Source organism: Stegodyphus dumicola, chromosome 2 (genome assembly GCF_044657685.1).
Source record: "Stegodyphus dumicola isolate Sdum_Otavi_A_Nest chromosome 2, ASM4465768v1".
Lineage (NCBI taxonomy): Eukaryota > Metazoa > Arthropoda > Arachnida > Araneae > Eresidae > Stegodyphus > Stegodyphus dumicola.
Window position 1 is genome coordinate 117559564 of NC_140769.1, and position 25746 is coordinate 117585309.

A 25746-nucleotide genomic window follows, 5' to 3' on the forward strand; every position below is an offset into this window, starting at 1 on the left:
CTGAACTGTTTTGAAAATGTTTGTCAAAACTGATTCTATAACACTTTTCTGATAATGTGTTTTTGCTATTCACTGCAGCATATTAAATTAATATAATAGTAAGATACATTGTGAAAATAGCAGAGGAGGTGAGAGTTTACATTTTCTGAAGGGGAAGGTTATGGTTAAAACATATAACAGCATTAAAAGCAAGATAAAAAAATATATAATTCAAATAGACAAAAATAACATGTAATACAGTTATGCTTTTCAAAATTTGGAGAGAGTGAGAATACTGATGAAGAAAAAAGTTGTGATAGTGATGAGCTGAAATGACATGCTAGAGATTTGATAGTTGGAGATGCAGGATAATATGATATAGAGTACAAAAAATCTTATATGTGTATCAGGCTTTGAGAACATTTACAATTTTTCTGTTTGCCAGTCTATTCCAGTTGATAGTTTAGAATATCATTTACTGTGGTTGATGTTATGGTGTAAAATAGGACATGCTTGACCATTTAGACCAACAATTTTTTCCCCCTTTCATATGATGTCTCAGTTTTACATATGTAACAGAACTGTTAATAAGGCAGAATGCTGTACCATATTTGTGTTTTATGCCTCTTTTTACAAAAATTAAAATTCTGTTTCAAACAGGGGAATTGAAAATTTATGCAGAAATATGACACTGCAAAATTATATAAGATTTTAAATTAGTCAACTAATAAATATGTATAATTAGTTATAATAGTCAGAGATAAATTTGTCAGACTTATAGTACAAACAGAAATTTTATTATATAATACATTTATAAACAAAATAGTTCACATAGTTTCATCAGAAAAATTCTCGTACTACATTTCTTTTTTTATAATGTAAATCAACAGCAGTTTGTTTTCCAGTATTTCATTCTACCTTAATGCATCTAACTGGGACTGAATGATTTCCAGCTGAAAGAAAAGCATGTAATTTTTAATTCTCTGAACTCAATTAGAGTATTATAATTTTTCTGTTAAAGCAATACCACTCATTTTTGGTGCTATATTGTGACACTTTGGTTTATTCCCCCCCCATGCCTTTGGCTCAATACTACACTGGTGTGCAAAAATTAAGGACGAGAGGGTTTTTTCAATATAACTTTGTACAAAAGCTTTCCAAATCAACACATTTAATCCCCAATACGTAAGGACATGAGTAATGTAAGCAACACTTACTAAAAGAGAAATCAGAGGGATAAAAAGAAGCTTTATTGAAAAAGTAGCATGGAGTGCAATGCGACTGCAAGCCGAGACATGCCTGTGATGGGTGTCCAGCAAGAAACATCCGGTCTTTAATAGGGGATATGATCTCCCCTGACTGCTAGGCAGGTTTCACAGCGTCTGCCCATGCTGAGAATGAGGGTGTCAATGAGTTGTTGAGGCATTGCTGCCCATTCGTCTTGCAGCGCCAAATGAAGCTCCGGAATCGTTACTGGTGGTAAGGTACGAGCTGCCAAGCGTCTGCCTAGAAAATCCCATACATGCTCGATGGGATTGAGATCCGGAGATTGTGCCGGCTAATGCATACGTTCAATATCCTCACTCTCTAAGAGCTGTTCGGCAGCTACTGTGCGATGACATGGTGCATTATCATCCATGAAAAGGAACTGCGGACCCATAGTGCCTCTATAAAGACGCACATATGGAAGAAGAATCTCGTTACAATAACGGGTCCCGTTGACTGAACCTGCATCGAAGATGTGAAGGTCTGTACGACTACCAAGCATGATGCCTCCCCAAACGAGAACACCGCCACCTCCATCCTGTCCCTTTCAATGATGTTCGAGGGATGATTACGGCTTCCCCGCTCTCTCCAGATGAATATGTGATGAGAATCGCTACTCAGACTGAATCTGCTCTCATCTGTAAAGAGTACTCGTTCCCATTCATTGTCTCTAGAATTCCGGTGTTCCCGGCACCACAGAGAACGCCTTCTCCGATGGGCAGGCGTTAGAGGTACACACCGTACAGGGCGTCGTGCAAACAGACCACCACGGTGCAGTCTTCTGGCCACGGTAAAACGCGATATCGGTTGTCTAGTCCCCTGTGTCGTGTGTCTAGCGATTTCTCCCGCTGTCTGCCGCCTGTTTCTTCTGGCCTGTAAGGCAATATACCGGTCATCTGTGGGTGTGGTTCCTCGTGTACGACCACTACTAAACCCCCGGATAGCTGTTCCTGTAGTTTGAAATTGTCTCCTAAGTCGTGAAACGATGCTGTGAGCAATTCCGAACTCTGCAGCCACACTGCGGCCTTCCTCCAACTTCCCAATGATTCGACCTCGGGTAAAAGCATTAACCCGAGTTATAACAAAGTATACTGAAATATATATGTTTATAACAAAGTATACTGAAAGATATAATTTAGAGAAAGGTTAAAAGCCCGATTAATGACATGCAGTTGGATTTATGCTTTCCAAACAGTATGCTGTGATGTGAAGAATATTTTTCATAATCGTCATTTAAATTAATGATTAAGTTCAATTATTTAATTATACAAATGCATATTGTTATCTTCCTGTTACATTAGACTGAATTATTTGATTATGGCAAACATCCCAAGACTACCTGCCCATGGAGAAGGATGTCTTGGAGGATCTTTGAAACTATCAAAGGCTAAGAATGCCATTATAATGCATTTTTTATTGGAAATTGCCTTTTTGTGTTAAATATGCAAAAAAAAAAAAAAAAAACCTTATAACTTCTAGAGCTTTATCCATGAAAATGTTATTATAGATGCAAGCCTATTATAACATAAAGAACAGCTACAATAACCATATTTCTTTGTTAATAGTAGCCATAAAAGATGTAAATATGCATCTTTAGAAAGAACCATAAATAAAACAAAGAAGACTGCTTGAAAATTATGAATTCAAAAGAGAAAACAAGCAGTTTTTTTGGGATGGCATAAAATTTTAATGTAATTAAAATTAGTGAGAAATTGCTAAACTTACCTTTACTGTTTAAAGAAATATGCTATACGCAGAGTAGCCATTAATATACTGTTTAATGGGAAAAAGAATTGGGTAACATCAAATTTGATCATATCTAGTAACTGAAATTTTTAAATACACTAACTATTAAAAATTGAAGTTAATCTATACTATGTAACTGTTGCTGACATTTGCATTAAAATATTTAAAAAAATTTCATTAAAAAACTTTTTTGATCTCCTTTTTGTTTATAAATTCAAAACCTAATTGCAATAAAAACAATCTTAGCTTAAACTTATATTTATTATATAAACTTATTTTTATTATATATATATTTTTAATAAATATATATAATAAAAATAAATAAAGCAAGAGAAAATTTTACACTGATAAAAATATATATTCGGAATTGTTGAGTATTTTAAAGAACCAATAGAATAAATATTGCGCTACTCTGAATTTGCTACAATAGGATTTTAAAATTAGAAAAAGTCATAAAAAACAATCATCCTCAACCAAGAGGATTTTAAAACTGGAAAATAATAAAAAATAATTTTATAATAGGTATTAAAAAATTTTGGTGCTTTCTAATTATCCACACTCCTACAAAAAGTTGCAAATTTGAAAAGCATTCACGAACTTATTGCCAACTAATTTTTTGCCAAGCTAATACACTAAAAGCAACATCTATTTTCAAAATCACAGCACACTAAACAATTAATAAATTTAAACAAGCAAGAAACATTAATAATAAAACACATACCTTTTTGGCACTTCTGTTCTTTCCATCTACACAGGACTAGGCTTTTCATCGTCTAGTGCAATATCTCCACTTCCTAGATCCCCAGTGCAGCTACATTAGTTGCACCAGCAGTGGTGTTGGTTCAGCATCTACACAGCGATCTGCTTTCACTTAAAAGAACATCAGATAATTGCACAAACTTGGTATCACATAACTTCAGCATTACGCCCTAGCCAAAGCAGACATGTGCTATGCACATACCACGATTGCCACTTTATGACTTTTTTGGCGACACTGTGAGTTGCCATATAACTATTTTGGCAACATACTGCTTTGCCTCATGAATACTTTTTTGTGACTTTTTGGTGTGGATAATCAGAAAGTAACCCCCTTCTATTTTTACTTAAATAAGAACTATATAAATACTCGTATAATATGGTATACAATTTACTAAGGATCTTTTTCATATACACTATTATCACTTTTGACATCTTCACTTTCGGTGACTGAATTCTGATTTTCACTGTTTCGCCGAAATGCAGTGCTCTTCAGGGCATTTTAAGTTATTAATTATACAACATTTAAAAAAACTTTTTTTTGAATCATTTCCTCAAAACAAAGACCTATCTGTTGAAAAATAGAAGACTGACAGAAATAAGAAATGAATTTTTGAATTTAAGTTGCACACTAATGACTTAAAAATTTACATTAACCCTTTGACGTGCGGTGGTCGCGCCCTGAAACCACCAATTTTTGAATTTTTTTTCTCCTCTTCCTTCTGAAGTTTTTGAGTGAAAATCAATTGATTACTGGCCTTTTACCTTTAAATAACACAAAATGACTGCAGAATCATACATGTTTTAGGTCTTAGTACTTCAAATTTGATGACTTAAAAGTCATTTTCAATGAGACAAAATAACTCCTTTTTATTAATATAAACAACTTTAAATTTCAAAAGTTATTCATCGTGCATCATGATTTCTATCATAAACAATAAAAAATAGCAATAATTAAACTGCATATATATATATATAAACCCTCTATATGCATGGCATTTGCTATGTGGTTTCAGGGTGCGACCACTGCACCACTAGAGCATTGTGTCACAATGCTTGGTGGTCACGCCTTGAAACCACTGCTCTTCACAATGGCATTTGCTTGCTTCTCAAATAGGAATGTTTATTTTTACCCAGATATAGATAAGGGGTTTTGAAACCCCTTATCAGGTCGTTTGTAGGACCTGCTTCCAAGTTTTCCAAATTCTGGCAGCGGCAAATGTAGGGTTTATATTTATTTTAACTAACATTTATTTTAAGTTTAAACTATCTTTCCTGTCAATCCTTACTTTCCCCTGGAACTGCCAATGCCAGAATATGTAAATTTGAGTAGAACGCGCAAGCATTCAAATTATCAGCGGAAGTAGTATGATTTAAATAGAAGGAAACGAGTTCGGTGGGTGAGTTATTCTTACTTAGCGAGCGCGGAGGTAGAAATCGAGAATTGAAGAACCCCGCGTTGCGGCCTCTGTGCTTGGTGGGAAGTAGTTGCAATTGTTCCAGTGAGCTTCAAGTCTGCTGAATCAGCAGAGGTATTGTAAAACGCGGTGAGTTAGTTATTTTAGAGAGCCTCGTAGTTAGAATATATAATTTTATTATTAAACAATTTATCCAGTAAAAAGGTCTTTCTTTCCTAGAGACCTTTCTCTGACTTCAACATGCTTGTTGCCCAAGCTAGTATAGTGATTTTATGAATTATTTCCTGTGGTTTGAATTTAATGTAAATATACTTGTCTATAATTAAAAATAAAAATCGCGTAAAGCTTTATTTAAATTAAAAATATTTATTACTACATCCAGTAAACTACATCCAGTAAAAAGGTCTTTTCCAGAGACCTTTCTCTATGCTTGCTCTCCAAGCTAGTATAGTGATTTTATAAATTATTTCCTGTGGTTTAAATTTAATGTAAATATACTTTGCTATAATTAAAAATAAAAATTGCATAAAGCTTTATTTAAATTAAAAATATTTTCTGAATATTTTGGAACGAAATACGAACAAAATAAGTATGACTGGAAAACGAATGATCAATACCAAAGCCAAAAAGACCAAGCCCCCACCAATATTAACATAAAAAAACCCACAAATGCCATGTGCCAGATGAAAAGAAACTAGAAATTTAGATCCAGGCAAGTGTACATTTTGTAGCACAAGGAAGAGACAAAACATGATTTAAACAGTGTCACAAAAAATATAAAAAAAAAAAAAAAAAACCCACACACCGAGTCCTTCTTCTTCTTTTTTTTTTTTTTTTATTTTTTTATCCTTACTTTACTGGGTTTTTTTAATCCATTTAGCCAAATGTCCTTATTATGTAGGTACTTATATTTTCACTGCTATAGGAAAATTACATAAATGTTTATTTTGTAATTTTTCTGATGATTTTCTTTAAATAATGTAAAAAAATATATACTGTAAAGGCCCGTATTTTCGCGAAAAATGAATATATTGGTGATTTCGCGAGTTGAAAATTCCGCAAATTTTATATGAACAGAACCAAAAGTTCTTAAACCAAAAGTTTAAAAATTTCAAAAGTACCTAAGTAGAGTTAAGAAAGCTGAAAAATTCCGAAAGTACATCTTTTGCATAAAGCATTTTAAGAAATTTCCTTTTGTCCAAAAAGTTCGTCCCCCTTCCCCCATCGCTCTTAAAACAAACCACGGTGCTTATCAACTTTGACCTTGACCACCGTTTTAACAACAACTATATATATATATATTGTGTGTGTGTGTATGCTACATACTTATATCATTATGCTGAATGCTCATATTCATGGGTTTTAAATGGTACATAATTGTTTTAAAATTTTACTGTACTTTTTATTATTGTTTTATAAGAGGCACTATTAAGATGTGCTAAATTTTTCTCTTTAAACTGATTTTCTTTTTTTTTTTCTTTTTTCTTTTTTTTTTTTTTTTAAATTAGGTTATATTTTTGTACAAATATGCTGTCATGTAATTATTCTTAAGGCCAGTGTTTATATGCTTTTATTCTCAGTCCGCCACGTTGGCCGTTTTTTTCAAAGGTGTTGTTATCTGTTATTGACAAATTACCTATTATCATTGCTTCGCCATAAATTTTCTTCTAATTTTTAAATAAATCATGGTTTTACTTTCATAACTTGATAAACATTATAACTGTATTTGAATATTCTTATTTTTTAATTATGTTGGTTCCTTTCATTACATTTTTTTCCATGTAATGTTTAAATATATAAATTTCGCACATTAAAATTAAATTTTCATACAGCTAGACTTTTCAGATTTTATGAATAGGCTACATTTATCTTAGATCAGACATATCTGGTTCACTTTTTGTTTATCTCTAATATTTAAATTTTAATTAATTTTCCCTATTAAATCTGACGAATTTGGTTCTTTTCTTAGAACTACATTCGTTCTTCAAAGTTTCTGTATTATTTGTGCTTCGAATTTGTTTGCTTTGCATTTTTGCTGCCTGTATATACTGCTTGCGGGAAAAACAACTTCCCCAACTAATTAAAATCTTGTTTTTCAGTTTTAAACCATTTCAATTACAGTTATTGACTTCAGTTTATTATGGTTCCTGAGGTATGAACGTTTTTTTATTTAATGATAATATTAACTGATGGAATTACAGTAATATATACTAACAATACATCCAGTAAAAAGGTCTTTCTTTTCCAGAGACCTTTCTCTGACCTCAACATGCTTGCTCCCCAAGCTAGTATAGTGATTTTATAAATTATTTCCTGTGGTTTAAATTTAATGTAACTATACTTTGCTATAATTAAAAATAAAAATTGTGTAAAGCTTTATTTAAATTTAAAATATTTTCTGAATATTTTGGAACGAAATACGAACAAAATAAGTATGACTGGGAAATGAATGATCAATACCAAAGCCAAAAAGACCAAGCCCCCCCCCAATATTAACATAAAAAACCCACAAATTTCATGTGCCAGATGAAAAGAAACTAGAAATTTAGATCCAAGCAAGTGTACATTTTATAGCACAAGGAAGAAACCTCATAGAAAGAAGATACATGTGCAAAGCATGCGATGTGGGTCTATGCACGTACCAAAAAGACAAAACATGATTTAAACAGTGTCACAAAAAATATTTGTTCTTTGAAATGAAAGAAAAAAAAAACTGATTCTTTTTTTTTTTTTTTATCCTTACTTTACTGAGTTTTTTAATCCATTTAGCCAAATGTCCTTATTATGTACGTACTTATATTTTCACTGCTATAGGAAAATTACATAAATGTTTATTTTGTAATTTTTCTGATGATTTACTTTAAATAATGTAAAAAAATATATATTGTAAAGGCCCTTATTTTCGCAAAAAATGAATATATCGGTGATTTCGCGAATTTTATATGAACAGAACCAAAAGTTTAAAAATTTCAAAAATACCTAAGTAAAGTTACGAAAGTTGAAAAATTCCAAAAGTACATCTTTTGCATAAAGCATTTTAAGAAACTTCCTTTTGTCCGAAAAGTTCGTCCCCCCTCCCCCATCGCTCTTAAAACAACCCACGGTGCTTATCAACTTTGACCTTGGCTCAATGTGTGCATTCCCTTCCCCCTTTTGCACCGAAAGTGTAATCATCCCACAGTCCCAGATTTCAAATATCAAATTTAAATATAACGTTGGATCGTATTTGGTATGTTGTTCACTAAAACAGCTCTCTAATTTTAGTACAATGTTAATAGTTTTAAGGCCAAGTTTAAAAACCTTTTTTAAGAAGATTTATAATTAAATATTAAGAACCCTTTTAAAGGAACATGAGTTAAAATAAAGTTGAGTACAGCCGATTACAACTATAAATATAAGATCAGAAAGAGACCAATAAAGGGACTCCAGGCACCACTGATAAAATCAGACTGACCCTATCAGTAACGTCTGAAGTCCCTCTATCATTTCCTGTCTGGACGTATTCAAATGAGAAATAGAACGATAGCTTGTTGAAGAAGTCGCCTGGTTTTCATAGCAACATCTGCTGGGAAACAGAGAAGCATTGTAACTATTTTCTAGGAGCTAACCCAAAAAAATTAACCTTGGGCCATCCTGGACAAATGAAATAATTCAAATTAATATTCGTGGAGCATATACAAGAACCTGTCATTATGTCGTCAAGATGAAGCAAGGCATTTAGATTTTTTTTGCAGCCAGTCGGCAACTTACGCTCACCTTTGGTTTGAATCGGAACAGTGGAGCGCATTTTGGATTTTAAAGTTAGATTTATTATTTTTATGGTTTTTTTATAGTTTTCAGGTCTCTTCTGTACTCTTTTTTTCAGTTTTTTTTTCTCTTTTTAGATATGCTTGCTTTTAATAGCTCGCACTATATTTAGCAAGATGCGACCATTTATTTAGGACTGTTCAGTGTAATTACATCAATTCTTAGTTATTCTTATTAAGGCAATTCATAGTGAATTTCATTTAGATTAAAATAAACCATCTGCGCGCCGAGGGGGAGAAAAGCGGAATTTAGAAAGCGAGCCAAAGATAAGGCCAAACGGAGAAAACAAATTTCAGCTAACCATAACACCCTGCTGCAATTCCGATTGTGTTGATATTTTAGAAAAGTATTAATAGAAAAGTATAGTAATATTTCTTGCAATTTGCACTATCAAACATGACTGCATATATCATCCCCAAACAATCTACAAATCAGCATTTGAAAGAACAACCTTCTTCATCGACATCACACGAATAGCTGGAGGACATGAAACCATGATATAAAGATCTCTTCATTTATATGGGGGTGGGCAGCAGAAAGATGAAACTCAGTCCTAGTGAACGTGATGGCAGACATTTGACATGTGATACAGAACATTAGTATATAATGTAAAGCTTAGAAGATCTTGGCTTACATATTCTAAAAACAAGAATGCAATTTTTTGTACACCCTGCAAGATTTATCAGAAACATGGTGCTGCCGCTACACCATACTACAGGCTTCATTAATTGGAAAAAAGTTTTAGCAAGATTAACTGAGCACAAAGCGTCTAGAATCCACAGAGGTGAATGATTAAGGCATCGATCACTACACTGAGCGACTCATTCACACAGAGAAAGAAAAATGAAGAGAGATTCTATATAGTCATAGATGCGGCACTGTATCTTTCAACAAACTGTCGTTCTCTTCTTGGATCTGATGAAATCCCCAGTAGCCTGTTCACAAAGTGCCCTCGACTTAGCGAAGGAAATTTTCTAATTTAATCTCTCCGCTTGTCAAACATAATTCAACTTTTAGTCAAAGTACTGAACAAAGGGAAAGGAATTATATTTATCAAAGATGATTCAAAATGAAGTTATTAACTTAAAGGCAAAACAGTCTGAAGTAGCATTTTAAATGATATTAAAAAAGCCAAATACTACACAATAATGCTCGATTGCATTCCGTATGTGCCTCATACAGAAAAAAATTAACCAGGTGATTCAATACGTAAAAACGTGTGGTGATGTGTGTGAGATAAAGGAAAATTTAATTGATTTCATAGAAGTTGGTGGAAAGAGAGGATAATTTATGGTTTAGATATTGGACAATGACAGCTGGTCTAATATGGCTGCCATTTCTAAAACAGTACAAGCTAGGATTACAAAAATTAATATGCTGGAGGAATTTGTGCCATGTTTGGCTCACTCCTCGTATCTTGTCCGTGTGTATTTTGTTTCTTTGTGCCCGGAAGCAGTTAATCTGTTTGGAATTACTCAGAAAATACTTCTTCCTTTTTTTTGTACATGCTGTGAAAAATTTTGAATTTACTATCAACCTGAAAATTTGAACTAATATTTTTCCAGAATTCAATCAAGTAAATATAAAAATTCAAAAGGAATTCCTCTTCCACATTCTGTGTAGTTAACGAATAAATTGACCAAAACTGAGGAATAATAAAAGAAATGAGAGAAAAATCCTATGGAATATTGGATACAAGTGTCTAAAACAGTAGCCAAAAAAATTGCATTTGAGTTTATTCTGACAAAGAAAGAATTCCAAAGCACAAAAAGTAATCTGATGAACTGTTTGAGGAGAATCACGAACACTTCAACCTGTTTAGATTGAAATTACAGCAAATTAAAACATATTAGAGCCAGGGGCTTTTATCAAGTCTTGCGATTCTGGCAAACCAAAAATCAAACTGCAGATCAAATTATGAGGATTCCATGCACTTATTAGCAGAACAAAAGGCTCACAGAGTAAAATTTAAATTTTGTTACTAATTCCGTGATATTTTAATAGCGTTAAGGCAGGTAAGAATTTAAAATTACTTTTGAAATAGGAAGTATGAAAAACAAGACAGGAAGCATGAATACTCTCAGTAATAACCCATATTCTGTATAATCTTCTCAGAATATTTCCTTTCGGCAATAACCCATATTTTGTATGCAGTGGCCCCATTAGTGGCAGACCAATAAAAGTCATTGAGCACTAGTAGTATGGTCCAAGGGTCAAGTATATGTGAATGTGCTGGCTGTATGAGCATTTCCATGATTTTCATTGTGTGTAACATAGATACGAGCTAGCTTCCCTTAAAAATGATTTTCCACAATGCATTCCTCCTTTTCCATGCAGTGCCTAATAGCGAAACATACAGTAAATAATCAGACAAATGTCCTCAGCAGGGGCCGAGCGATTATGACCTCTGAATACTGGTAGTTTGACCTTGCCAGGGTTCAAACCCAGATGAACAGACTGGCTGCATGGTTTGTTTTCGTGGATTTCCTCATGCGTAACGTGAATACGAGCCACTTTCCTTTAAAATGTTCCTCCACGAAAGCACCTCTCCTCTAATCAGATAGCCCTCCTGTCTTTGCCATATAATCTAATCTAATTTAACCAGTATGCAATAATACAGAATAGTGAGAAGCTTAGGAGATTCCCGTTCACCCTAGAGCGGAAAAACGAATGGAGGGTTAGAAGCACTTCAGGATTAGAGTTAAAAAAAAAAAAAACCATACATTTAAAAAAAAAAATTCGTAAATTTAATCATTTATTGGAAACACGCACGGAGAAAGGTAAGTTTTTTCCCTACTACCTAGGTAATTTCAACGTCCTAGATGCGCTGTGGTTTCACAGTGCGACCACCACCTACAGAACAATGGCCAAGAGTAGATTTTTTTAAATTCATATATTATTTGTCTCTAGGATCATAATATTCAATTTCTAGAGTTTTTAGTTAAAAAAATTGTAAAAATAATATCGCGCGTGTCAAAGGGTTAAAGAGTCCCCCTTAAATTCTAATACAAAAATTAATTAGAATTGATTTATACATTTAAAATAAATTTCACAATCTGAGAACTTTTATTTGTATATGTGCATGAATTAGCTAAGAAGACTAATTAATTAGACTGAATTTATCTCAATCCTCTCACTATGATTAATAATTGAGAGTTCTGAATATTCTACAAGCTAACAGAACTCAATATGCAATTCATAAATATTCAGATTAAAATTTTGCATATACATGTATTATTTCATAATTATTATTGTCAGTTCAGTTAAATATATATAAAATGAAGCTGCAGGAGGGGGATGCAACATTTTGTGAAAGTAAAATCCATTTTATAAAAATGTATAATGACCTCTGCTAAAGAAGTGCATTAAGTAAAAATATAAATATATTTGAAATCTTTAATTAAACATTATTTACCTGGTCATAAAATGAATATAAATCAGCATGAGAAAATTCCATAGGCAAGCTTTCTGATCCATTATCAGAATCTAACATTAATTCTATCAATCCTATGGGATTCTTCATCTTTGTCATTGTAGACTGAGCTAACTGTAAGCGTAGTTCCCAGTTGGTATCTGTTAGCTACAACAGAAGTTACTTTCAATAGAAAAGATTATACACTATAATAGAATATATATATATATATATATTGCAACTCTTAGTTTTTATGTACTATAAACATATTAAATGTGATTATTTATTAAGATGCTTAAATTATAGTTAAGAAAACAAATATATTGCACCATGACATTTACATACGACATAAAATAAGACAGATTATAATGTAACTGCATAAATGATATTTAATTAGGATCATTATATATACCATTTCTTTCTGTCCAGACTTAAAAGACAACACAAAGATTGCATATACAGCAGAGTGATCCAAGAATTATGTCCCTTATTAATGTCATATACTAAACTTTTGTTTCTATGATTTGGGTCTTTTGGGGGGTGTTTAGAAAATTCCATTTGTTAACAAATACTTATGTAGTTACTTCATTAATTCTTTTAAGCAATTTTAGATCTACTGAGTAGGAAAAAGTAAAAAAAAAAAAAAAACGTGTGCTGACTGTGACTAATATACCGACTTCCTAATTTGGCAATTCTTAATTACAGTAAAAATACACCATCCCTGACTCCTAATTTATTTTTCTTCGCATCAATACCAGGATGAAATATCAATGTTTCAGAACTTTCCCATTTGGTTATTGATGGTTTTAAATCAAATTTAATACACAGAAGATCTGAGAAAACTATAAGATTTTTGCAAAATCTATTTTACAACAGTTTCTGAGAGCTGTTTAACTAAGGTGGAAGTTCATGGATTGGATTTTTTAAAAAAGGAAACTGATTTATACTTACATAGCACATCGAAAAAAAATTAAAATACCTCACAATTAGTTTATTTCTCCATCAAATATCAATACCATGATGAAATATCAGTACTTCAGGACATTGTCAGTTGATGTTGGAGCAGAAATTTGTAGCCAAGATAAATGATAAAGTTCCAATTATTGAATACATGAAATAACTGTGAAATAATCTGTTAAAATGTTAAAGAAGATGCCAACATTAAATTGGTTACAGATGAAAAGCTGAAAAAGTTGGATTCCACCCCCCTCGGGAAAAAAAAATGTACAGAAATTGGGAGAAAACTGTAATGCCTGCTGCTGTTTGGTTATATATCCTTAAAGTTATCTTCCTCAAGCTTCTACTGTACAGCAGAAAGATTGTTAAAATTATCAGCAACATTAAATTTGAAATGGTTACATTTATGGATCAGAGGGACTTAGTGTTCCGTTTCCAGTCACTGCATCTACTAGATGAGGACACTATCAGATTTATTTTATAAATTTTTAGCAGACATCACGCTCTAAAGTTTTGATGCATTTCAAGAAAAATAACCCACAGATTCCAAAAATAGATATGAATACATGAAATTGCAACACAAATTATATCCATACAATAAATATACAATACTTCTTGATGGTAAATACTCAGGTTTGGATTTAGACTTGATAAGGTCCTAAAAAGCTTGAGATATGGAGCCCTTTATAAGAGATATGGGACAGTTTTAGTGAGCAGGGGCTAAGCTATAGCTTGCGTAGCTTATATGGAAATCGGCATAGTAAATACCTGAATTTTACCTACTGTCATTTGTAGCACTATATTCTTGTTAAGTTTTGCAGCATCTAATCTCTTGTATAAGCTACAGAAAGATCTTATATGCTGTACTTATTACATTTATCTTACAATCATGCTGTACTGAGCTGACAGTATAACATGATACACAGAGAAGAATTTTCAAAAACTGATCAAAAGAAAATTATAACATTCAGCAGCTTTCTCAGTGTGAACTACAAGATACATATAACATATATTCTTTTTTGAAATGATACTCTGTCATTTCACCTGTACCTGATGATGACAAAACTGCTGCATTACCTGTATCTGATGACGGCAAAAACTTTGATCAGGCCAAGCCATCTGTATTTGTGTCATGCTTATTTCAGTACTTACGAGGTACAGTAGGTATCTGGACGGGGGGGGGGAAAGGATTGTTGAATTGTGAAAGAAAAAAAACGAAAATATTTGTTGCCAACAGCTGAATTCATTCCATTCACTAAACTGAATTTTGCTTTCTTTGGTATGGATTTTTCTTTCTTCCTAAACTACTAATTCTTGTAAAATACGATTAGTAGTATCTAGACAGTAATTATCACTGTATTTATCAGTATTAGAATCTGATAATATAATTCTTGCAAAATACGATTAGTAGTATCTATGCAGTAATTATCACTGCATTTATCAGTATCAGAATCTGATGATATAATTTTATTTGTAATTATCTTTTTGAACAATCTTGACTGTTCCTCATAGCTACAAATCAAATTTTTAACTCATAACAGATTTCTTCACTTAAAAATTACTTGCATATTTCTTTTAGACACTGCAAAAAACTAGAGCAATAATTTTAACACATACACCCACAAAAAAATGTTAACATAAAAAATTGTTAAAAAATATTAAATAAATTCATCACTAAAGAAGAAATAATTTTCGAATATCACATGCTTTCTTAGATGCTTTGTTCTTGAGGAAAGATTTTCAATTGAATGAATATCCCAAAATCTTCTCTTTTTTTTTTTTTTCTTTTTCTTTTCTAGATGTTTGAAACTTTTACTATCAGAAACAATTAGTGGCATGGTATATCAGCACTCATGGCCTGACGGAGACTTTCTTACAAACTAGTGTGGCAGTCAACGTGTTAATAATACACATCTCCCACTGGTGTGTAAAGAAATACATTTTACATGGCATTTTAAACTGCTTTTTATTATAATGTCTTTGCAGGGGGGGGACTGCTATAAAGAGAATAACATTCTTCAAGCTTTCAGTATACCCACAAAAATTAAGAAACAGTTAATAAATACTCTGTGATTTGAATTATATAAAACTAAGATGCAAATTACTTGTTTTTGAGCAATAGTCTTTTTCTTCAATTTTTCTGTAACACTCTTAGCATGACTGGTCCAAGCTTGAACAATAGCCAAAATCTAATGATAAATTATTAAGGATGTAGATTCATTTAGCACCTGAGTTATAAACAGTTTATTTATATATTATAAATTTGAATGCAAAAATTAGAAATATGCATAAGCAATTAAGAAAAATACATAATATAATTTTATTGCAAATTTGCTGTCTGACATGAAAAATGTATTATAAAACCCTCAAATATTAATTTTAATTATTTACCAAACCAGAAGTGCATTTTGGTCTGACAGCAAGTAAGAGATCTATTTTCTGTTAATGTAATATTTCAGCCTTTTTTCATAGTGCAACAGTACAACAGATAAGCTGAATCTCGGTGTGTATGTTGGTAAGAGAAATAATGTTCTAAAAGTTACTCATTTGTGACTCAAAATTTTATAACTGTGAGGTTGTTCCTCATCTGCTTGAGTCTTTCTTGTCCTTTTGTTCATTTAAATCTACGTTTTTCAATTTATTACCTAGAAGTGGATACCAAATTTGTGACAATAGCACCATTTTAACAACAACTAAAGGTTTTTTTTTGTTTTTTGTTTTTGTGAGTGCGTGTGTGCTACATACTTATATCATTATGCTGAATGCTTGTATACATGGGTTTTATTTTAAAATTAACTTTTACTGTACTTTTTATTATTGTTTTATAAGAGGCACTATTAAGATGTGTTTTTCTCTTTAAACTGATTTTCTTTTTTTTTTTTTTTTTTAATTAGGTTACATTTTTGTACAAATATGCTGTCATGTAATTATTCTTAAGGACAGTGTTTATATGCTTTTATTCTCAGTCTGCCATTTTGGCCATTTTTTTCAAAGGTGTTGTGATCTGTTATTGACAAATTACCTATCATCATTGCTTTGCCATAAATTTTCTTCAAAACTGTCTCCTTCTAATTTTTAAATAAATCATGGTTCTACTTTCATAACTTGATAAACATTATAACTGCATTTGAATATTCTTATTTCTTAATTATGTTGGTTCCTTTCATTACATATTTTTCCATGTAATGTTTAAATATATAGATTTTGCATATTAAAATTAAATTTTCATACAGCTAGACTTTTCAGATTTTATGAATAGGCTACATTTATCTTAGATCAGACATATCTGGTTCACTTTTTGTTTATCTCTAATATTTAAATTTTAATTAATTTTCCCCTTTAAATCTGATGAATTTGGTTTTTTTCTTAGAACTACATTCATTCTTCAAAGTTTCTGTATTATTTGTACTTCGAATTTGTTTGCTTGTAATACCATTTTTGCTGCCTGGATATACTGCTTGCGAGAAAAACAACTTCCCCAACTAATTAAATTCTTGTTTTTCAGTTTTAAACCATTTCACTTACACACAGTAATGATTTGGACATTCAAGCAGGGATTGCAACTCTTCACCTTCTCACTTTAAATTATATCAGACAATAAATATTTGTCAGTTTTCTTCTTTTGATCTACTGGAGAAAATTTATCTATGAAATTTGCATTTTCATGAATTGGATTTGGCAATTTACACTGATGGCTCAGAAGTGAATGCTGGTACTGGTAGTGGTCTTTGCCTTCTTCGACATCAAGATGTTCTATTCACCTGGAATCGTAGGCTGTTAAGTGATAACACAGTTTTACAAGCAGAGCTGGTGGCAATGAGAAAGGCTTTAAAGCTTTATGCCTTGCACAAACACAAGTATCTAATGTAGATTGTAGGATTTCAATATTTATAGACTTGGCCTTCAGTTTGCAAGCTTTATGAAACTTCTTTTCAAGGAGCCCTTCGTTTCATGAAACTCAAAAGCTTCTGCTAAGCTTTCCAATGCTTTCTCTCTTTTTAGTCAAGTGTAGGATAGGTTCCACTGCATATAGGAATTCTAGGTAATGATATTGCTGGTACCAAAACAAAGGAAGCAGCAATGGTGCAGGAAAGGCAGGCAGGTCACCTTTATCATTGAAACAGCAAACTTCGGACTTGCTCTTAAAGCACTGACAAGAATGCTGGTACTTGGAAACTATAGGTCATTACACCTACACTTTTCTATCAAAAGTTTCTACAAACCTGCATTTAGTTTATGGACCATTTATGACCTATCTGCATAAATTTGGGCTAAGCCAAACTAACCTTTGAGAATGCGGCAATGTTGGCGATCCAGAACATCATGTCTTTGACTGCTCAATTTTTAAACAAAATTACATAAAATAACCATTTCTGCAGAATTGGCCTTACTTGTTTAAACATCTCCCTGCCTAGACGGTACAGTGGTTAGGGGAGCTGAATGCAATATCAGAGGGCCCAATTTCAAACCCCGGAGAAGGCATGGTTGTAACTGTCCATCCCTTCATAGGAGGCAATAGTGGCCCACCTATTAAGTGCCTCCATAATAAAGTGACCATCACTTCTGGCCTTAGTGGCCAAGCTGAAGTCGTCTGAGGGCCCGCCATTGGGGGAAAAAATGTTTAAACATTTCTTGCACAATAAAATTACATTTAATACGCTTTAGGAAGTCATGTTATCTTGCAATGCTTCAACACTAAACGTTAATGTATAAAAGTTTCAGTGTGTGCTTTTTTAGTGTTGTATTTTTATTTTTAAATTCTTGTTTTTATTTATTTATTCCATTTTCCCCCCTATTTACTGTGTTAAAATACACTTTTTTGAGGTTATGTTGAACCATACTTTGTAAAATATACAATGGCCTTGTTGTATTGAACATGTTTTTCAAAATTATATTAATCATTGTAGCATTATGTGGTCCTTCCAGTAGATTTGGTTTTCATGTATTTCTCATCATGTTGTATATTGTCTTTTAGTCTTTGATTTGGCTGCTACACCACACAGTAATGTTTTTTTTTTTTTTTAAAAAAAACAATAGTCCAATGGTTTCTTTTTTGATTTTGTTTGTCAATAATCATTAATAATAATCCAATGATTACAAATGCATATTTGTTGCACTAACATACAAAAGTGACATTATATATCTCGTGAAAGAGCCACTGCATATCTTTTAATATCATTGTATTATAAATCCATGCATTGCCTTTGTCACAATGACATTGCTTCATAAGTTACACTACTTGTGTCAATGGAGCAAGTCAAATGGAACTGACATGGTGCATCTTCAAATTATGTTTAACAATAAAACCTATGAACATATACTTATGTATGATTAACAGATTTCCTTAACTCAAAGCGACTATTTTCAAAGTTGCAAGTTACGTGACACTGTATTTCAATATAACTATCCCTGGTGCACTTTTGAAAAACGCAGGATAAGAAAGCTAATGAATGAATTTCCATTTGAGCTGATTCAGTGTGCTGACAATCAACATTACCGTGTACTAACCGCATAAGGTTTATCCTAAGTTTTAACAGTTATTTTTAAGTTAAAGCTCCTGTCCTATCTATCCTAATTTCAGCTTACAATTTCCTACCAGAATGTTTTTAGAATCACATTTAATGCAAATGAGTAGTAGTAGTATTTAAGTCGAAGTTCCACTGACTTCAGTAGATAGCATCAGGTTTCTGACTAGTGCACATTTGCCTTTTTGGCCATGTCTCTCTAAGTTGTTACTATGCTCGGCCATAATACAGGCCCTTGATAGCTTTGCTAGTTAATTCAATATTTAGGGGCCAACTAGTGAGATTTATGTTAGCTTTGGCTGCATCTCTTTAGTTAACCATTAGTTAAGTTTTTATTTCTTCCACTTTAAGCCCAAGAGGAGGCTTTGTTATATGCCCTGAGAAAGGGGCCAACTGTTATTCTTTATTTTGAGCAATAAAAGGTAATTAACCCTTCTTGGGCTTTATGTTTCTGTTACTGAACTTAAGCGATTATTCGCTTAGCTGTTCACTAGGTTCCTCAACATTTAGTTGATAGATAAAAGGAAGTAATGTCACAACCACTATCAGCGATTCAGTAGAATCACTTGTAGATTCTGAACAAATTAGGGCAGCAGCTAAACATGTTATTTTTCAGTGTTTTGCAAAGTATATTTTATCTCTATCGTACGTAGCACAATTTTGCACAATATCAAAATGTAACAATCTTATGTAGTTTGATGCTGTATTCAATAATGCCAACAGATCTGTTGGCCACACCCTGGTTGTGGTAGCTAGTAGGTTTTCCCCCGTGGGCTGACATATTCTGTTTGTTATCTTCTGACATCTTAGGTCAAAGTCATCCCATCGGATTGAGTAGTGTATATGTGAAAAGAGATTTGAAGGAAAAGTATGTATCATGCCTAGATCATCTATCCTACAGTCAAAGGTTAATCAGTACATGAAACATTGCTGATGGCACAACCTACACAGCCAAATACTGTATGATATCTGAAATGCCTAATTTATTAGTTAAAGATGAAAAAAGGAATTGTTATTTGCTAAGCAGGTCTTTAGGTCCTCACACAAAAAAGTTTGATGGTAAGTCAGGAATATGGTTTCTGCTTTTAGCAAGCTGCTACAAATGCATCAATAATGCACTAATCACATTCAAAAGGTTTATAACATTAAAACAGTAATTAAATTAATAAGGCAATTTTTATTAATAAATTAATGGGAAGTAAAGCTTCAATATAGAAAATACTTTTTACTTATTTACTGAGTGGAAATCTTTTAACCCTTTGCGGGCGGTGGCGCATCACCTTTTTTATCAGTTTTTATCTCCCAGATGAAAGCTGCAAAATTCCATTTAAAATACATACAATTATGCCTTTTAGTTCTCTAAATGCATAACAGATGGCAGCACTAGTATTCATGCATGGAAATAAAGTAAAATAAAAATTCTTTGCAGGTCTAATTTTGAAGCAGTTTTTTATTTATTTTTAATGCAATTTAAATCGTCTGAACAACAACTTTTGGTATTAGAATGAATATTTTTATGTGAAAGTTTCCTTTTCTAAAAAAAAAAAAAAAAAATTATTTGAATTCATACATGTTAATTAAGAATGGTTGAAATTAAAAGGTGGAACCAAATATGTCCCACTGCACACGTAGGAATTGCTCCTACTAGATGACAGTACCGTTTAAATATTTTTAAATTCAAGTATCATGTTTGTTTTATATGTTGATAATGCAAATTTTTATTTTTAAATAAATTGCAATAATGTTAAAACTTGAAAAATATTTAGTACTTTTTCCTAAAGAAATGAAAATATAACTCTGTAACATGAAATGTCATTGAATATTGAATGGATATGTGAGTGTGATTCACCATAGAAAAATATCCTAAGCAGAGGAAAGAGAGGCGAAATGTAAATAAACATGATGGCATTCTAAATATCTTCCATTTCAAACCTATAGCAAATAAAGTACTGGAGCGAAAATCTTCTCTGTTTCAAATCTATTATGAAATCATTAAAAAATATCTGAAATGTTGTAGAGAGCGATTTTTTTTTAAAATATTTTTTATTTTGCGAATATGATCAATATTTTCTGGATAATTATTCAAAAAAAAAGTTTTTTATATCTTGCATTTTCATTTGGTTGTAAAACTAGCACTTTAGATAAGTATGTTAGGAGAATTTACGCTGAGGCAAAGATGCCATTTTACTACTCTAGATGCACGGTGGGACAAGTGGTATCCCACCATGCCATGAATTACTTTAAAGGTTTAACTGTTCCCCCCCCCCATGAAATAACATTGTATTAGGGACTAGTTAGTTATCTATGTATAAAGTTATTTTCTCCCCACCCACCCAAAATTTTTTTTATGCACCAAACTTCAAAGGGTTAAGTCATAAAAATACTTAAAAGTTACATTTATGGGAAAAAAAATATTATTTTTTTAATACTTAGTTATTTATTAGTATAGTCCTGAAAGGAAAGTTTTTGTGTTGACAACTATCTTTTCCGTATGCCGATGAAGCATAAATTGATGTTTACTGATCTTTGTACACCTATGCATTATTTCAGTGAAATAAAGATAATACAGTACAAAGTCTTTAATCTGAACTTGTTGGGACTTCTGTGATTCCAGATTAGGGGTTTTTCTGGATTATAGATCATCAATTTAAATCTGGTAAGATGGCATGCAGAAATTATAAAATTAAAAATATGAAACCGTAATTTATGAAATAAAGAGCAATTATGATCTAAACGGTATCAAAATTTACACAAAAAAAGCTTAATATTTATTTGTTTACTTTATTAAACATTCCTTTCAATGCGCGCATGCATAAAGCATACATTATGCATAGTCGAAATTAGAAAATTGCAACCAGAAAACTATTTGATGTGTATTCGTGATATTTATAATGAAGAGGAATTTGATGTAAATCATATCAAAGACGGAGTACATTGAGATGAAAATAGTAAGGAATTATAAGCCAAATAAAATAAAAACATCTGCCCTGAAGATGAGGATAGTGCTGATAGATCAACTTCCAGTTCCCGCGCTGCGACGTCTCCCATCCCCGCGGAGCAGCGTGAAATTGATAAACAAATTTCGGAATGATTAGAGAAAGAAAGGATATGCCTTTATCCATTTTTTGCAGCAATTCCACTTTTTGTTTGATGGACATCGAAACATGCTTTCTTTACAGCAATTCCACTTTTTGTTTGATGGACATCGAAACATGCTTTCGTTTTATAGATCCTTCAGCAGCTCCAGAATGGGAAACTCTTTTTGACATAATCGAAAGTTCAAGCTTACTTTTTATAAAATTGCTCTAACAGGCTAGAAAAAATAATAAGCCAGATCCAATTAGAAGATTAAGGAACAACACAATCTGCAACATTAACTGAAATAGATAAATTAGATAATTTTAACCTAGCTTATACTGTCCATTATACATTAAATGCCCATGCATAAGCATGTTATGCGCATGTGTAAAGGTATATTATGCGCAGAAAGTTTGTAGCTTTGAGGTCCGAATTATAGATCATTCCAGATTATGGACATCCGGATTAAAGACTTCGTACTGTATAGTATCTTTTAGAATGTTGAATACAAGAGGCTCATACAAAACGATTCTCAATATAAGGAAGTTGAACAGAATTTAGAATTTGCCCTTACATCCAAAACTGACTCCTAATGGATAAAATATCTGGAATACTTTATTGAAAAAATTGCAGTATAGTAGTGTTTAAGTTTATAAAGAACATAGTAAATTGTTTAATGTTGAATAATGTGTTAGTAAAAGTTTAGATAAGTTTTGTTGTTTGATTAATTGAGAGAATTTTGTTAGTATATTGTATATACATATAACAGTTTGTTAAAATTTTTCTGCTTTAAAAAGAAACAAAAACATTACAACCTGACAATAAAAAATAGCAAAATAAACAATTCCAATCATATGGACCAAGGAAGGTCAGAATACTACATGCAATATGTCGTCTTGTATTATTTTGCTGGAGATAGTATTTGGCAGGCCTCGAAGACAGGGTGCAACCACTGGCCATAAGATCTCAGAAATGTATTGATGTATGTTCAAATTACAATTAATACGAACTAGAGAAGTGCGTGTCGTGTACCCAATGGCTGCCCAAACCATCACACCAGGTGCCGATATCGAATGCAAGCAGGCGATGTACAGTCTCCTCGGAGCCTCCAAACACATATATGGCCATCAGAATACTGCATACAGAACCGGGACAATTTCCTATAAAACTTGCCTTTGCTATGACCATCAATAAGTCTCAGGGTCAAACGCTTAAGCGTGTTGGCATTTTTTTATCTGAGCCTGCATTTGGACATGGTCAACTTTATGTTACCTGTAAAAAAGTTCATGAAAGAACAGACGTAAAATTAAAAAATAATTGATGGTCTTCTGGAAGGCAAGCTTAAAAATGATGGAAAGATCTACACAAGAAATGTTGTGTACAAAGAGATCTTTGACATGTGAATTAACATTTTATTATTTAAATCACCTTTATTTATTGAGCTAGCAGTGGCTCTTAAGAAATGTACCACCAGTGGTTTCCTTCATTGCACTGTAAAGCAATTAAGCAAGTAGAAGGGGGAAACCCCGTGGGGCAGTAAGCAAAAGGACGTCCTCTCTGCCTGCCCTGGGTAATTCAGTTTGAATTAGCAGACACCTTTGCAAAAATCATTTTAATTACAATTTATAATATGTAGAACAGCGCTTTCTAGTATTTACATATTCTGCCTAAGGCAAATGATAGCAAACTGAGTACTTTAATCAGCTAAAACTTTAGCACAAAAAACTTTCTTACTGGTTTAAGTAATTTTTTAATAACGAGACTTGTTGGACTTAAATGTACAGTTACAGGTCATGAAATATTTCTTCAACACAGTAAAATAGAAGTTACATAGTTAAAACTCATTTTAGAAAATCATTTAGCACCAATTCTAAAGAATGCAAGTGTATGTGGGAAGTTATAGTCATCAATTATTTTGATTGTCAAGGAGAGATGATTAATCACCTACATAAATGTTATTTCTTCTCTTTCTAAAATCTTAAAAGTAAGATATGTATAAATTTAATTAATACAAAGTGACAAAAGCCATAGGACTAGTTCTGAGAAATATGTAAGAACCTGAGTCATAAAAATAAAATTATGCAGAAAATGATAACAATTCATGAAATGAAATTAAAATGATTATAATGATTTATCTTTGAAAAGCAGTGATGCTTTTGTAAGACTAATTTACTCCCATTCAGACAGAATTACTTTAAAAACATCATAGTAATATACAGTAATACCTCACATATTCCACGTAATTGCTTCCACCATTAAATATATCCTGGACTGTTTGAAATCAGACTAATCAAGAAAATAAATATGTACAACAAATGATATAAATTCAAATATTTATAACAGGAAACAAATTAAATGTGTATTTTCACAACTGTACAGTTATGATACTACAAATTGTACAGCAAATAATATAAATTCAAATATCCTTAACACAAATATTTTTTTAAATATGTATTTTTTGTAATTCATTTTTATTCTTTAAAAATTGTAATATTGAATGTCTACATGTTTTTCTTTTCTTCCCTTTTATCTTCACTTCTTTGTAGCAATTTATTACTCATTGAACTGCAAGGCTAAGTTCAATCCTGAAATCAACTTCCATAATATGCTCTGACAAGGTTTCAAATATTATAATAACTTTAATAATTATTCAGCTGTTAACTCTCCACAAGCAGTTCAGCACAGTTGTCACTTACTAAATTGTCTTGCTCTTCATCTATACCAATAAAGTTTCATTACTAGATCATTAGTGTTAGATTTGATGTACTCAATTCCATTAACAGTCTCTTAATTGTTATTGATGGAATCTAACGTCACTGTTTTCTCCATCCCTATCAATGATAGTTCTGAGAGCCCAATAATGAATATCCAGAGGACAGGCACATATGCACGCAACATTCCCTTAAAAGTGAAATATGTATTATATTGCATCACTTTAAAACCACATAAAAAGATATTCGATTGTATGAAAGGATAAAAAGCAATCATTAATATATTAAAAATAATTTTGTATATTAACCTTTAAGAATTAATTTTTATTTTGCTCACTTAAAATTCAGTTCATTTTGAAATTTTTGAATCAAATCATAAGGAATCCGGATCATATGAGGTACTGCTGTATAATTCAGAGTATAGCATAATTAATTTTTGTATGGATTAAAGCTTTTCTTGAACAGCATTATAATAATAAATACAGTATGAACATTTTAAATAAACTAAACTTACTTTCTCATCACTGATTTCAAGCTGTTCTAATTGCTGTGCTAATACTGCAGGTTTAGCAATATGATATGCTGCCTGGTAAAAATTTCACAGATAATTTATTAACTATAAGATAATACTGCATATCAGTGACATAACTCTAAAATTGTAAAATGTATATGAAATGGAAAACTGCCTTTTTTTCAAGAAACATTTCAAATGATTAGTGGTTATTAAATATTTATAAATATACTTTCACTTTCAAAACAAATAAAAATAACAAACTAAGAAGTTTTTGGAATTGAATGGAACTTTATATATGCAAACATAATTGATAAATGTTTCTAAAATTGCCACAGTTATGAAAGCAGTTAAGGTATATCAAATAACAGATAACCACACCAAATATTAGTGCACATTATCATTCCACAGCAAAGGTAGGATTGAAGAGGATGGCTTCGTAATAATTCCACACCTTATGCGATTTGATTGACGTTTAAAAAGACAGAAATTTTCATAACAATGCCCTGGCTTAGGACAGCCTGCATAAACTTAAGATTAGTTTCTTGCTTGAAACTGATCTCTGGCAGCCTTATGCTAA

General features: G+C 31.9%; 1 protein-coding gene across 3 annotated transcripts in view; it reads right to left on the bottom strand.

The window, feature by feature from the left end:
* Nucleotides 1-754: 754 nt before the first annotated feature.
* Nucleotides 755-25746, bottom strand: part of Vlet (COMM domain containing 10 protein valette) — a 75743-nt gene continuing 50751 nt past the window's right edge. Inside the window, exons 4-7 of one of the 3 annotated variants that reach the window (XM_085811081.1) lie at nucleotides 25170-25241; nucleotides 15447-15530; nucleotides 12388-12552; nucleotides 755-932 (exon numbers count right to left, since the gene is read on the bottom strand). In XM_085811081.1, coding sequence (XP_085667207.1) covers nucleotides 894-932; nucleotides 12388-12552; nucleotides 15447-15530; nucleotides 25170-25241 — 360 coding nt within the window. In that variant the 3' untranslated portion in view covers nucleotides 755-893. The remainder of the gene's footprint in view (nucleotides 933-12387; nucleotides 12553-15446; nucleotides 15531-25169; nucleotides 25242-25746) is intronic. The other 2 variants (XM_085811082.1, XM_085811083.1) reach the window with 2 other exon arrangements.